At 44.7% G+C, this 15,735-nt stretch overlaps 1 protein-coding gene across 7 annotated transcripts in view; it reads right to left on the bottom strand.

The window, feature by feature from the left end:
* Window positions 1–15,735, bottom strand: part of ZNF445 (zinc finger protein 445) — a 47,240-nt gene that overhangs the window by 12,703 nt on the left and 18,802 nt on the right. For 2 of the 7 annotated variants that reach the window (XM_082412774.1, XM_082412773.1), the window contains exons 2-7: window positions 11,058–11,629; window positions 8,538–8,706; window positions 8,123–8,199; window positions 7,701–7,827; window positions 7,117–7,227; window positions 469–6,229 (exon numbers count right to left, since the gene is read on the bottom strand). In XM_082412774.1, the coding sequence (XP_082268900.1) occupies window positions 4,071–6,229; window positions 7,117–7,227; window positions 7,701–7,827; window positions 8,123–8,199; window positions 8,538–8,706; window positions 11,058–11,486 (3,072 nt within the window). In that variant the 5' untranslated portion in view covers window positions 11,487–11,629 and the 3' untranslated portion in view covers window positions 469–4,070. Of the gene's footprint in view, window positions 1–468; window positions 6,230–7,116; window positions 7,228–7,700; window positions 7,828–8,122; window positions 8,200–8,537; window positions 8,707–11,057; window positions 11,630–15,735 lie in introns of those variants that run through there. The other 5 variants (XM_082412779.1, XM_082412775.1, XM_082412778.1 and 2 more) reach the window with 5 other exon arrangements.

The raw sequence follows: 15,735 nt of genomic DNA, 5'->3' as shown, positions 1-15,735 counted from the left end.
ACCTGCTGACACATCTTTGCTCTTCTTAGCTGGGCTAGCGTTAACTTAAAAGGTGGGGTAGTTGGTATGTAAACCTATTTACTCACCAACCTAAAAAAGTGGAATGGATGACTAGGCATCTTCCATTCACAGGCTCCCACTTCTTCATTAAACTTATAAGGCTACAGCTTCTGGCATCACTTGTTATTTTTAGGCAAGGAGGAATGAAAGGAAATGGAGCTTATAATTTCCTATAAACTGCAGGCCTTGGAGATCATGTGTCAATACATGGAGAACATTCCCATTCTTTTTAACTGCTGCCCAGTTCTCTATCATAGATGTATCAGACCTGTTTAACCACTCCTTTACCAAGAGCCATCTGTGTTGCTCCTGATTTTTGCAGGTGAGGAACCTGAAGCCTTGAGAGATGGAGTGGCTCGCTCTAAGAAACATCACATAAATGGCAGAGCCGGGATTTCTATAAAATCATAAAATGGCAGAGCCCATGCTCAAAAATATTTTTATTTTGAGATATTTTAAACAAACAGTTTAAAAAGAACCCACCACTTATCCCATTAAATCAACATGCTGACCCATCTACATCAACTTCTTAAAAGAAATAAAACACAACTGAAGCTTCCATGTACCCTCCGTGATTCCATCAGCAACTCCTGCTCTGGGAAGGCAGAGCATGGCTTTCACACCTCATTCTAACACATGATTTTACACTCTTCATATAATTTGAATCCACAGGAAATATATTATTGTATAAAACAGTAACACTGTTTACTATATGCCAACAAGGCTTTACATGCCAACCACTATTCTAAGCACTTTACATGCATTAACTCATTAACTGTCCCCCTCCCCCCATCACCCTGTGAGGTTGGCACTACTATCTCATTTTACAGAAAAAGTGAAACACAAGTAAGTTTAAGTAATGTGCCCACAGATACACAGTATGTTTAACTTTACATAAATGGTATTCGTAGCTTCCACAACTTTCTCAGCATCATTTCTGATTCATCTGTGTTGACAGATGTAACTCTAGCTCTTTCATGTTCACTTCCCAAAGTACCAAACAACCCATTTATTTACCCGTTCTTCTGTTGATGGAAATTTAGGCTTCTCCCAGTCTTACTATCTACACAGTGCTGCAAAGAACAGTCATGTACACATTTCCTTCTTCACATGGAGTTATTCTAGGGTTTATCCAAGAGTAGAATTCTAAGTGGTAGAGTACACACAATTTTACAAGATGTTGCAAATTGCTTGGCACGGTAGTTGTCACAATTTCCACTGCCATGGCAGTGAGTTCCCATGTGCCATACACTTAACCACACAATGGCTTTTAAAAATTTGCCAACTTTATATGAGTGTAAGATGGTCCATATCAATTTACATTTCCTACGCTTTTTTCTCTGCACTTGCCTCTGTCTGGGCTGACAGTCTCTGTCAGCAAAGGTGAGACCGACCACACTGAACACCTGCCTGAAAGACCTCCTGATACCCACTCCTCTCCGTGGAGTCCCAGCCCATCTGGCTCCCTAACTTCAGTTCTTCCTAGGAAGAGGAGAGAAGGCAGGACAGGGCTGGAATAAGGGGTATGTTCTCCAGGCCAGGATGGGGTGTGAGGTGAGCACTGATAGCTGGGGCAGTCAGAAACTGTCTGAGCGCCCTATGGCTCGGAACCATCCATGGCTGGGCTCCCAAGTAGCAGGCGTGCTTGTGGGCGGTCTCTAGTCAACATTTCACTCACAGACCCCTTCAAAAACTTCCAATCCTGACTTAGCTGAAATAATAAATCCAGTTCTACATTCCTTAAAAGAGGCAACTTTGTGCAAAATCTCCTCTGCCCAGCAAAAGGATAAATATGGACCCAAACCTGGCTTCCAAAGTACTTGGTCTGGCTGCAGTAGTGGGAATAACTTTTGGAAACCCAGACAACACCTAACAGAGCAACATACAGGCATTAGGAGAGGTGGGACCTGGAGAGAGGGCTTAGAGGGACAAAGGTCAGGGAAGGCTGGGACTTAAAAGAGTGAGGACCTGGGCCAGCCTGGACAGCAGTGTGGCACTCTGCGTGAAGGTGAAGGAAGACAGCACAAGGCAGGTCCGCCCAGGGGCATTCAGGCAAGGGCAATGAAGTTAAACTCAACACTGATTACACCAAAATGTTTAGTAGTTAGCTCCAAGTAGTCAGACTTTTCCTTTTAGCTGATCTGTATTTACTAATATTTCTATAATAATCACATACTACTTATATAATTAATATTATTTTAAAACTCAGGTTACTGAACAGACTGCATCAGCACTATCCCCAAATATTCAAGGCTTACCTCAGTATAGAGGGATTTCTGTTGATTTTTACTCCATTTACATTTTTTAAAATTTGACTTGAATGTTTAAAAATAAATATATATCATTTTATAAAAATGGCAGTAGAAACACCCCTATTGGGGCAGGAACTCTATGAGGTACCAGGTGGCACACAAGGAGTGGGAGGATGAAAAATATAGACAGTAAAGGGGTATTTCTGTCCTTGTAGCATCAACTGACATGGGAGCTGCAGCTCTGTGAAGGCTCTGGTCTAGAGATCAGACCCCTAACCCAGAATCTTAGTAAACCAAGCCTTCTTTTCACCAATCCCAACAGCCAGGTAGCATAGCCAGCTACTCTAATTTCACACACAAGGAAATAGATGCTGATGTTCAGTGACTCACTCAAGATCATCCTGCCAAGAAAAGACACACCAAACCTGGAATACAGATCTGACGACTCCAAGGCCCTTGCCATGACCCTGGGCCCTCAACACATGGGACTCTGAATCTGAATTACATTCTATAAGGGTCCAGATTCAGACCACAATAATCCTCAACTCAAAACTGTCCAAAAGCCCCCTACCTCCCTTTGAGGTAGCCAAGCCCCAGTGAGTACCCACGATGCTCATGCGCCTTGGCCCTCCACCTTTCTGGGCTCCTCACTTCCAGCTGGCTCACTCCACTCTGGCTCAGGGGCCTACTTGCCATTCCCTAGGAGACCAGACAAGACCTTACCTCCTATGAAATTCCCTAGGAGACCAGACAAGACCCTACCTCCTGTGAAGGGTCCTATGTAGCATCTAGGGACCTACAGGGCTTCCTCCATGATCTCCTTTGGGTCTTTATTCAAATCTCACCTTCTCAGTTGAGGCCCTCTCTGACCAGCCCATTTAAAATCTCAACCTACCTCCCAATCCAGCATTCCCTCTCACTCTACTCTGATTCATTTTGTCCACAACACATATCATCATCCAAAATACTATATATATCTCATTTGTTTATTGTCTGTAAAGATCCAAGATGGCAGACTTTTTTGTTCCACTCACTGCTGGGTCTCTGGCACACACGACAGTGCCTGGCATATGAGAGATGCTCAGCACATTTCTGTTTAGCAGATGGACCGCTGCTACCCATACAGGCCTGTGGGATGGAGATGGCGATGGGGCACTGGTCGAGCTTCATTCTCCAGGTGATCAAGCCCAGTACCCTGTTCTCCACTCGCAGTTGAGACAACTCTATGCCCATGGCAAATATCCAGTCAGCTGTGAAGACTGAAGCCACAGCCAGAACTTCCCTGGAGGCATCAGGAGAGACTAGTTCTTGCTGCTGCTGGTGCTTTTAAGGTCAAACAGACTAGGCACCATCACAAGCCAAACTCAAAGGGAAACTTAGGATCCAACTGGCCCCTTCCCAGCAGCCACAGCCCACCATGCCACGGACATTTTGTTGAACCAAGAAAGGCAATGGTCTCTCCCTTTAGAGTTATAGAAAGAGATCTGGCTGGGGGAGCTCCAGGCCATTGTGCAAAGACCACTCCTAGGGGCCCAAGCCTCCTTCTGGAACACGTTGCTGCTCTTCCCCAGCATCTCATTTTCCAGCAGTAGGATGGGGGTGCCTGGCCTGCATTTTTGAATCCTCAGGATTCTCTGACACTAGCTTCCAAAATAGAAAGGGCTGGGCCCTCTGTGAAGGTCTGCCCCACACTGCCTACAATCAGGGGTTCTCTAGCAGGGTAGCCAGGACCCCCTCCCCACACTGTCAGACCCCAAGCTAATCTCTAGTATGGTTTTTCATATGCCGAGCCAAATTTGAAGACCACCTGAAGGTCTTCCCACACTCTCTGCATTTGAAGGGCCTCTCTCGAGTATGAAATCTCTTGTGGCTAATGAGTTGTGAGCCCTTGCTAAAAGTTTTCCCACACGTGGTACATTTGTGGCACTTTCCCCCAGTGGGTATGTCCTGGAGCCCAGTGAGTCCGGAGTTCTGATCACAAGTTTTCTCACAATCTTCAAGAGGCTTCTCCTCACTTGGTTTTAATTCCTGTAAACTCACCCCTGTATCCTGGCGAGAAGACAACCCAGCCGCACTGCATTCGGACTGGGCCACTCTGGTGTGTTTTCTCTGATGAATACAGAGAGTATGTCTTCCAATGAAATCTTTCCCACACCACTGACATTTAAATGGTCTCTCTTTTGTGTGGATTCTCTGATGATTAACAAGGCGATAATTTCTGTCATAAGATTTCCCACACAGATTACATTTATAGCGCTTCTCTCCACTGTGTATTCCCTTATGATCTAAAAGACTTCTTTTACGTGTAAAGCTTTTCCCACATTCTTGGCACCAAAAAGGTTTTGCACCAGTGAGGATTTGTGACTGCAGATTTGGAGCATCTTCACTTTCGTGGTACTCATACGGTTTTCCCAAAGAGTGAATCCTCTGATGTCGGGAGAGGTTAGAACTCCATCTGAAAGACTTCCCGCACTCCCTGCACTTATAAGGCTTCTCTCTGGTATGAACTCTCTGATGGATAAGGAGGAATGAGTGATTACGGAAGGCTTTGCCACACTGGCTGCATTTGTAGGGTTCCTCTGTGGTGTGACTGCTCTGAGGAACTTGGAATGCTCTGTCCTGACTAAACGATGGCACGTCCTCAGGCTTTCTTTCGACGGCATGCTGCCTCTTATGAACGATAAAGGCCGACCTATGAGGAAACTCTTCTGCACATTCGCTGCATCGGTATGGTTTCTCGCCTGTGTGAATTCTCTGATGATCAATGAGAGCTTTCTTTCGAGTAAAGGTTTTCCCACACTGCTGACACAAAAGAGCTTTCTCCACAGTGGGGGCACTCTGGGGCTGACTGTAGTCGGAGGTCTGCCTAAAGTCTTCTCTACATTTGTCTGGATCACAGAACTTCTCTTCCTGGTGCAGTCTCATGTGACGAGTGAAGTTTGACCGCCACCTAAATGTTTTCCTACATTTGGTACATTTATAGGGTTTCTCCTGGGTGTGAATCCTTTGATGTTCAAGAACATATGACTTACAGTGGAAGGATTTTCTACACTGGCTGCAGTCAAAGAGTTTCTCCCCACTTTGGTCTCTCAAATGATGATCAAACCCTGAGCCACAAGTGAGAGCTTCTTCATCCTGATTAGATTCAAGAAATTTCTGCTTAGCATGAGTTTCCTGGTGCAGGCGGTAGGCAGACATGCGTCGGAAAGCTTTGTCACATAAACTGCATTTATAAGGTTTCAAACCAGTGTGAATCTTCTCATGTCGCACACGGTTTGAGCTCCACCTGAAGGCTTTCCCACAGGCCCTACACTTAAATGGCTTCTCTTGAGTGTGAAGTCGCTGATGACATGCAAGATGGGAGCTATGACTGAAGGTCCTCCCACAGTCACTGCACTTATACGATGTCCCCACCAGGTGAAGATTCTGTCCGTGTTGGTGATGAGAACTAAGGCTGAAGTCCTTCCCGTGCGCATCCTTTGCCTTCCCTTTCAGTCCAGTATGAACTCTCTGATGTAGGCTAAACCCGCCAATCATGCGTCTGAGCCCTTTCCCATATTCCTTGTAATCACAGTGGTATGAACTCCCTCTGAAGTGTTTGCCATAGCCATGTTTAAGGGACTGCTTTCTTCTGGGTCCTCTCAAACATGTAATATGTTTTAGATGAAGACTATTACTTCTTCCCGATTCTTCACAGTCTTCTCCTGTCCTGTGGCTGGAACTGGTCTCTTCTTTCTTAACTCTCATTTGTATGGGGTTTCCACATTGCTCCTTTAACCTGCTCTTCTGTGCAAAAGATTCTCTGAGCCCTGTTCCCTGAGAAACATTTGCTGCACCATGACATCCTGATGGCACAGCTTCTTCCAAAGGTTCACGTTTTAAGATGAACTTGTCTGTTTTCACATGGAGCTCATCTCCTGACACAAATAAAACATAAGAGAATGTACTGTTGGGAGTTCCCTGGTGGCCTAGTGGTTAGGATTCCGGGCTTTCACAGCCGTGGCCTGGGTTCAATCCCTGGTCGGGGAACTGAGATCCCACAAGCCACTAGGTGTGGCCAAAAAAGAAAAAGGGAAAGAGAATGTTCTCTTTTCCCATACTCGCAACTGCAGAAAGCACCAAGGGACCAAAAAATGTCATGAACTTAGGTGGTGAGGCTTTTGCCTGACTGCCAATACCTTTACAAAATAGTCAGGGATAAAGCAAAACATGGAAGAGTATTCCAGACGACAGAAAAGGGAGAGGAGAAGCAAGACAGGTACAGCAGCTAGCTGTACACATCCAGGTGAAAAACAAGAAGGGTTGAGAAGGGGGTGTTAAACAGCAAGAGAGGGGAGAGGAATCACAACACAGAGCATGATAGGAAGGTCTCCAAGAGCTGAGAGGTGGGGCTCCTAGGAGGACTGGCTGCAAGGGCTAGAGGCCAAGCCTACCACGGGGGAAGGGCCAAGCAAAGAGGAGCAGCAGGAGTGGGACGAGGGTTCCTAGGAGCGGGAAGGGGAGAGCAGCACAGGGCTGAGAAGGAGCATCAGTGAATTGACAAGGACAGTGAAGCCCTCCAGTAGGCAAGAGCTGTTACTGAGAGGGCTGCTGGGGAAGGGGCAGGACCAGAAACCAATGTCTAATAGGTCGGTCTGGAGGGGAGAAGCCCAGGCACCCAGTACTTCTTAGCAACACTGTTAAGGATCTTCCTTCCAGCAAACAATGGAGTAAGTTCCCCATGATTTACTTAGTATAAAAGACCTTAAGAAAGAGGAGAGTAGATGCGGGAGGAGCAAGACCTGGTCAGTTCTCTGGAACTCACCTGCAGGGGCAGCACTTGGACTCCCCTTAGGATGAGCTCCCTGGACATTCAAGCCCCACGGCTCCCTTACCTCCAACCAGGAGATCAGAGCAGGTTTGGTGAATGGCCCCACTGCAGAAGAGAAGAAAATGGGATGTGAATGGAAGGTAGATGAATCATACAGAACTACTCTCCAGGACCCTCTCAGGCCTGAGCTCCTGGTAGGGAGGAGGGAAAGCCAGGGAGGCAGGTGGAGGAAGTTAGGACAGGAGGCCTAGACAGGAATTTCTGACAGCTCTAAGCAGAGACAAGAGAGGCTGAGAGAAGCCACAGACAAAAGGATCGCTAGCATTCTCCAGAACCACGTGACAAGTCAACTGGTTAAATCAGCCAACTTTTTTTGGATGCCTAAATGGACTAGGAACTTGACACATATGACTTTTAATCTTTATAATAACTCAGCATGACAGGCATTAAGATTAAGTGATTTGGTTAGTAGAGAGACAGGACCTAAACCCAGGTCAGGCCCCTTTCTATGCACCATAATGAAAACTAAGAAGGCAGAAGTAGAGGTAGGTAGACACATGGGGGTATCAATGCCTTACCCAAAGAAGCCATGTTCCCATAATTCTCTAGCATCACATCCCTGTACAGGTTCCTCTGAGAAGCGTCCAGCCATCCCCACTCATCCTGGGCAAAGGTCACCTCCACATCCTTGAAAGTCACAGCCTCCTGAAAAAACACGGTCCTATGCCTTAGAGCAAGTCCACAACTCCCAGCTTTCAGGAGGGGGCAGGGGAATGAGGCTGGCTCTGAGTGAGTACAGGATGGATCTGATAAAGGGGAAAGAGAAGATCATCACCCAGCAGAAGAGCTCTGGGCTCCTGGGGGATAATCTGGTCTCTGGGGCATGCGTCTCAGGATGTGAGATCACTGGATAGAAAGACACAGGACAGGGGGAGCTACAGCTACCCCATTAGGCAGCAATGGTGGGACATCAGGAAGGACCGAAGGTCCTGTGGCTCACCTGAGGCTGGACTGTCACCAGGTCTCCTGAGCATCCCTCTCTCTGGGAAAGGGCAGGAACCTGTGCAGCAGGAGGATCTGAAGAACAAAGAGTCATGAGAGAGGGCAGCCCAGCTCTGGTATCCCACTGAGAAGCCCACTCTTCCCCCCACATGGAGGACTCCTGGGCCCACAGGCAGGTATGGACTGTTTTAAACACCCATTTCACATTTCCCCGGTGTCTGCTGGGGTCAGGAAGTGGGGGGTACAATAGGAGGAGAAGCTAGGTAAACATGGGTCACAGGATAGAAGGGACACAGAGCTCAAGGCCAGGACAGAAGGGATTCTCGTGAGAGGACAGAGGGTGAAAACACAACATTATAGGAAATTCGGGAAGTGTGGCATAGGCTGGGGTCTTAGAGCCAGGCGGCAAGTACCGGGTTGCCCAGCCAGCAAGTCACGCACTCCTATTTCATAGGGAGGCAGCAGGTGGTCCCCCAGAGCCGAGCCGCTCCTGAGAGGTGAAGCAGGGGGCCATATCTGTGCGGCTCGCAGGGCTCCTGTGCCCATCCAATGCACATCTGGGCTCTGGGCAGGGGCTGGGTCCTGGCAAGAAGAAAATGTTGTGAGAGGATCCTCGTGGGAATCAGAAAGCAAACTCACAGAACAGGCCACATGGCCAATCTCTAAAAGGTAGAGGCCCAGGGAACGGTGCGCTGGGCCCCTTATTACCTACAAGCAGAGGGAAAAGGAGGAATAGAAAGCCCAGGGAGGATTCCCTCACCCCTCCACCTCGCTGGGCTCTAATGCGGGCCATGGGGAGACAGGTGGAGCCAGATTCCTGCCTGACATAGGAAAGCAACTGGCAAGTCAGTGACAGCACTGCTGTCAGGCCTCGGGTGCTGCAGGATACCTCCCCACTAGCCCTCAGCCCCCACCCCTGGCCAGGAACTTAGAAATGAGAAAAGAAATTTATCCCTGAGAGTTAAACTGATAATGGTTCACAGCAGAGATGCAGTCAGATAACATCTATCAAGTATCAGGCAATGGCTCTAGGTAATGATACGCAAAGTGACCTCAAAGAGGCAGGAAGGCTCCCAGACTATAAACCTGACTAAAATAGCAACACCACTAGAGAGACAATGCTAACTGTGTCAGCTACGGAATCACAGAAGAAAAAGTCTCAGGTGCAAAAACAGGGAGGTGCCCATCCAAGCAGAGACCTGGAGAAAGGCGGTCTCTGTCCTGCGTCTTCAAATAGTCCTGGTCTCTGGAGGCAAGGCTATCCCTGATGCAAAAGTGAGCATAGGAAGCTACAGCCAGTGAACTTCAGGTTTTTCTGGTCCTGTGGCCAAGACATTCTCTACAAAGATATGGACGAATCTTCGCCTGAGGCCATTAAGTACCTAATACCGAGCTATAGACTGAAAATGATAAAGTCATCACAGCAATTTATCTCCTGTTCCTCCCAAATCCTACCAAAGGGAGAATAAAGAAACAATAACAATATGGAAGCATAGACAAATGAGTTTAAGGACAAACTTTCTCAGGCCCCTGTTTCTCACATTTTGGTAATTTTGATAAACTATAATTTATATGCATCTTGAGCATTTCTGTTCATTTTTTAGAATCTGGTAGGCTTTTTTCCAGGCTCTGTTTTTTGTTTTCTAATTTCTAACTAGCTTTCAACCAGGTAGGCCCTTTCCGCTTGTTTGGCAATGTTTTCATGGATTTTTAAACCACACACCTAGCTCTTGACTGACTTGAATATACCCAAGCCACAATTTTGTACCTACTATGTACCTTATTTGCTTTAAAAGTTATCTTTAGATCATTTTGAACAACTCATGGATTTGGTAAAAATTATATATGTCCTTTTAGATTTTAAGAACTAGTACCCAATGTTGGGCAAAAGGTTTTCTTGTTTAATATTTGTTACCATTTATTGCTGGTAGACAATGTTCAGATGTTTTAACTGATTGACCTAATTTTTACATTAAATTTAGTGGAGAAGTATGTCAAACATGTTTCAGAAATCTTAAAAGTAACTTTCATTTATTCATGAATCATACATGTAGAATTACACATACTTTATAAAATTTTTTAAAAGCCTACAAAAATGATAAATGCTCTTTAAAAACAAAACCCCTCAAAGGTACAGATAAGTACTGAGAGGCTGGCCTGAGTGGGGCAGAGGGGCAGGCAGAGCGCACTTTAACTGGTCCACTGCTCTACTGCCTGCACTGGGACTGTCAGCTCTGTTTCCCAGCACCAAGCCCAGGGCTGGGCGCAAGGTAGGCACTCAAATGTGTAACGAACAAATTCTCATTGTTAGATCAGTTTTCCATTTTGTTTTCAATAAACTGAGGCTCTGAAGGTACCACAATGTTGGCAAGAACAGCGAGGTTGTGGAATGCAGTCTAAAATTGTGATCTTCCAATTTCCTAGCCCTGGGCTGCCCCTCACCACTCTTCTTCCCCATCTCCCCCGCACAGAACAAATCCTCAAAAGTTTACTGAGAAAGAAGTAACATGGTTTGTGTAGACTGCTCTTCTAGGTCTCAAGATGTACTTAGAAGCCAAGGATCCTGACACTAATTCCCCCATGTACGAGCAAGAGATACCACTCCCACTTTACAGGTCAGTACAAGTCAAGTTAGGTATGTAGAGATGTACTTTATGCACAGTAAGTCAGTGTGCCCAGAACCTCATTACTGTTTACGGATACTTGCAGACCCTCTTCTTCCTGGAGCTTATATTCCTCTGGGAAGGAGGGAAGGGCTGCCTGCTAAATGGTCCTTAGCTTAGGGTCGAGCTGCTCAGGTGCCATGGGAATGAGAAGGGAAGACTTTCCCTGAATTCCTCCATGTTGAAGGTTCAGAGGCCCACCCCCCCACCCACAAGCAGGCTCACGAGCAGGCAGAGTTCACTGGGCACCGCACGCTTGCTCACACTCACCCTCCATGGTGTCCCATCGAAGTCCCTCTGTAGCTCTTCCAGCAAGGCCACAACGTCCCCACCACTCTCAGGGTGATGCAGCTGCACCCAGGTCCGAAGCTCCCCTGGCAGGATGCTCAGGAACTGCTCCAGGACCAGCAGCTCCAGAATCTGGGCCTTTGAAAGAACATCTGGCCTCAGCCACCAGCGGCAGAGCTCCTGGAGCCGGCTCAGAGTCTCTAGAGGCCCAGAAGACTCATGGTAGCGAAGCTGTCTGAAGAGCTGGCGGAACAGCTCCTGGCCAGGACGATTGAGTGTCTGTGGTCTGGCAGGTGGCACTGAAGCGTAGCTTTCATCCTCTTCTTCCTTCTTTACCATGTGAAGGCGTCCTCGCTCCCTTGAAGCCTTGGCCTGAGCTGGATGGACAGCATACCACCTGCCTGGAGGCATCACTCCTGTTCAAGGTCTACCCAGCAGAGTACAAGCAAGTCTGCGTTAGTTGTATATATCACTGCTAGGCCTTCGGGAGTATCTTTTCAGCACTGCTGGGGACAATGCCATTTGCTGGGACATCAGAAGTCACTGGCAAGAGACTGAAATAACCAACATTACTGTTCAGGAGGGATTTGAGAAGGATGGTGCAAGTAGATGTTGTTAGTTAGGATCATCTTTGGATTTCTGAGAAAAGGACTCATGAACATTTGCACAGTGGAGCCTGTCAGGATCAAGCAGACCAGGAAAAGGGATCATATTTGTGGTTACCAGAGGCAGGGGTGGGGGGTACTGGATGAAGGCAGTCAAAGGTATAAACTTCCAATTATAAGATAAATAAGTACTAGGGATGTAATGTACAACTTGATAAATATAATTAACACTGTTGTACATTATATATAAAAATTATTAAGAAAGATGAAAATCCTAAGAATTTTCATCACAAGAAAAATTTTTTTTCTATTTCTTTAATTTTGTATCTAAATGAGATGATGGATACTCACTAAACTTATTGTGATGATCACTTCATGATGTAGGTAAGTCAAATCATTCTGCTGTCCACCTTAAACCTATACAGTGCTGTATACCAATTATATCTCAAAAAAACTAGAAGAAAATTTTTTTATACTTTAAAAAAAAATCAGTGGTATTTGTACATAGTAAAAATGAACAAACCGGGCTTCCCTGGTGGCGCAATGGTTGAGAATCTGCCTGCTAACGCAGGGGACACGGGTTCGAGCCCTGGTCTGGGATGATCCCACATGCCGCGGAGCAACTAGGCCCGTGAGCCACAATTACTGAGCCTGCGCGTCTGGAGCTTGTGCTCCGCAACAAGAGAGGCAGCGATAGTGAGAGGCCCGCACACCACGATGAAGAGTGGCCCCCGCTTGCCACAACTAGAGAAAGCCCTCGCACAGAAACGAAGACCCGACACAACCATAAATAAATAAATAAACAAATACTTTAAAAAATAATGACTCCCTTTCTTTAAAAAAAAACAAAAAAACAAAAAAAAAACCCCACAACTTTCCGAAATCTGAGACACAGATAAAGCAGTTTATAGCAATACAGACCTACCTCAAGAAACAAGAAAAATCTCAAACAACCAAACTTACCATCTAAAGGAATTAGAAAAAGAAGAATAAATGAAGCCCAAAGTCAGCAGAAGAAATAATAGTAATAGAGATCAGAGAGAAAATAAATAAAATTGAGATTTAAAAAAACAGAAAAGATCAATAAAACTAAGAACTGTCTGGTTTTGTTTTGTTTTTTTTTTTGAAAAGATAAACAAAACTGATAAGCCTTTAGCCAGGCTCTTTAACAAAAAAAGGGAAAAGACCCCAAAAAACAAAATAATAAATGAAAGAGGAGAAATTACAACCGATAACACAGAGATGCAAAAAAATCATAAGAGAGTACTACAAAAAGTTACATGCCAACAAACTGGACAACCTAGAAGAAATGGATAAATTTCTAGAAACCTACACTCTTCCAAGGCTGAATCATAAACAGACAATCTGAACAAACAAATCACTAATAGTGAAATTAAATTAGAAATCAAAAAACTCCCAGCAAACAAAATCTCGGGACTGGATGGCTTCACAGGCAAATTCTATCAAACATATAAAGAAGAGCTAATACCTATTCTTCTCAAACTTTTGAAGAGGAGGGAACACTCCCAAATTCATTGTACAATGCCAACATTACCCTGATACCAAAACCAGACAAAGACACTACCAAAAAAGGAAAATTACAGGCCAGTATCTCTGATGAACCTAGACACAAAAGTCCTCAACGAAATATTAGCAAACCAAATTCAACAATATATAAAATGGATCACACACCATGATCAAATGGGATTTATTCCAGGGAATGCAAGGACGGCTCAACATCCATAGATCAATCAATGCAATACAACACGTTAACAAAATGAAGAATAAAAACCACATGATCATCTCAATAGATGCAGAAACAGCATCTGACAAAATTTAAATCCATTCATGATAAAAATTCTCTTCAAAGTTGGCTTAGAGGGAAACATCTCAACATAACAAAGGCCATTTATGACATACCCACAGCTAACACCATACAATGAAAAGCTGAAACTTTTCCCTCGAAAATCAGGAACGAGACAAGGATGCCCACTCTCACCACTTTTACTTAACATAGTATTGGAAATCCTAGCCACAGCAATCAGACAAGAAAAAGAAATAAAAGGCAACCAAACTGGAAGGGAAGAAGTAAAAATGTCCCTATTTGCATATGACATAATACTATATATAGAAAACCCTAAAGTCTCCAAAGCTTCCGCCAAAAAACCGTTAGACTAAATGAATTCAGTAAAGTTGCAGGATACAAGAGTAATATACCCAAATCTATTGCTTTTCTATATACTTGTAATGAAGAATCAGAAAGAGAATGCAAGAAAACAACCTTATTTAAAATTGCATCAAAAGGAATAAAATACCTAGGAATAAACTTATCCAAGGAGATGAAAGATCTATATACTCTGAAAACTATAAAACATTATTGAGGGACTTCCCTGGTGGTGCAGTGATTAAGAATCCGCCTGCCAATGCAGGTGACACGGGTTCAAGCCCTGGTCCAGGAAGATCCCACATGCCGCGAAGCAACTAAGCCCGTGCTCCACAACTACGGAGCCTGCGCTCTAGAGCCCGCGTGCCACAACTACTGAAGCCCCGCGCACCTAGAGCCCATGCTCCACAACAAGAGAAGCCGCTGCAATGAGAAGTCCGCGCACCGCAACAATGAGTAGCCCCCACCCGCCACAACTAGAGAAAGCTTGCACACAGCAACAAAGACCCAACACAGCCAGTAAATTAATTAATTAATTTAAAAAAAATTATTGAAGAAAACTGAAGATGAAACAAAGAAATGGAAAGAAATCCTGTGGTTATGGATTGGAAGAATTAATATTGTTAAAATGTCCATACTACCTAAAGCAAGCTACAGATTTAATGCAATCCCTATCAAAAAACCCACAGTATTTTTCAGAGAACTAAAACAAATATTCCTAAAATTTATGAAACCACAGAAGACCCCAAATAGCTAAGGTGATCTTGAGAAAAAAGAACAAAGCTGGAGATATGCTCCTTGATTTAAGACTATGCTGCAAAGCTACAATAATCAAAACAGTATGGTGCTGCACACATATGTGCGCACACACACACACATACAAGACACATACATCAGTGGAACAGAATAGAGAGTCCAGAAATAAACCCACACATTTATGATCAAATAATCTATGGCAAAGGAGGCAAGAATATACAATGTAAAAAAGGACAGTCTCTTCAATAAGTGGTGCTGGGAAAACAGGACAGCTACATGTAAAAGAATGAAAATTAGAACATTTTCTCACACCATACACAATAATAAACTCAAAATGAAGTAAAGGGGCTTCCCTGGTGGTGCAGTGGTTGAGAATCTGCCTGCCAATGCAGGGGACATGGGTTCGAGCCCTGGTCTGGGATGATCCCACATGCCGCGGAGCAACTGGGCCCGTGAGCCACAACTACTGAGCCTGAGCGTCTGGAGCCTGTGCTCCGCAACAAGAGAGGCCGCGATAGTGAGAGGCCTGCGCACCGCGATGAAGAGTGGCCCCCGCTCGCCGCAACTGGAGAAAGCCCTCGCACAGAAACGAAGACCCAACACAGCCAAAAATAAAAATAATAAATAAATAATAAATTAAAAAATTTAAAAAAAAAATGAAGTAAAGATTAAACTCAAAATGGATTAAAGACCTAAATGTTAGACCAAAAACCATAAAACTCCTAGAAGAAAACACGGGAAGAACACTCTTTGACATAAATCATAGCAATATTTTTTTGGATCTGTCTCCTAAGGCAAAGGAAACAAAAGCAAAAATAAACAAATGGTACCTAATTAAACACAGAAGCTTTTGCCCAGCAAAGGAAACCACTGACAAAATGAAAAGAGAATCTACTGAATGGAAGAAAATATTTGCAAACGATATTACCGATAAAGGGTTAATATCCAAAATATATAAATAGCTCACACAACTCAACGTCAAAAAAACAAACAACCAAACTAAAAAATGGGCAGAAACCCTGAATAGGCATTTTTCCAAAGAAGACATATAGACAGCCAACAGGCACATGAAAAGATACTCAACACTGCTAATCATCAGAGAAATGCAAATCAAAGCCACAATGAGATATCACCT

Source organism: Balaenoptera physalus (genome assembly GCF_965194825.1).
Source record: "Balaenoptera physalus genome assembly, chromosome: 11".
In the NCBI taxonomy this organism is placed as follows: domain Eukaryota; kingdom Metazoa; phylum Chordata; class Mammalia; order Artiodactyla; family Balaenopteridae; genus Balaenoptera; species Balaenoptera physalus.
This window is presented reverse-complemented; position numbering and strand designations above follow the sequence as displayed.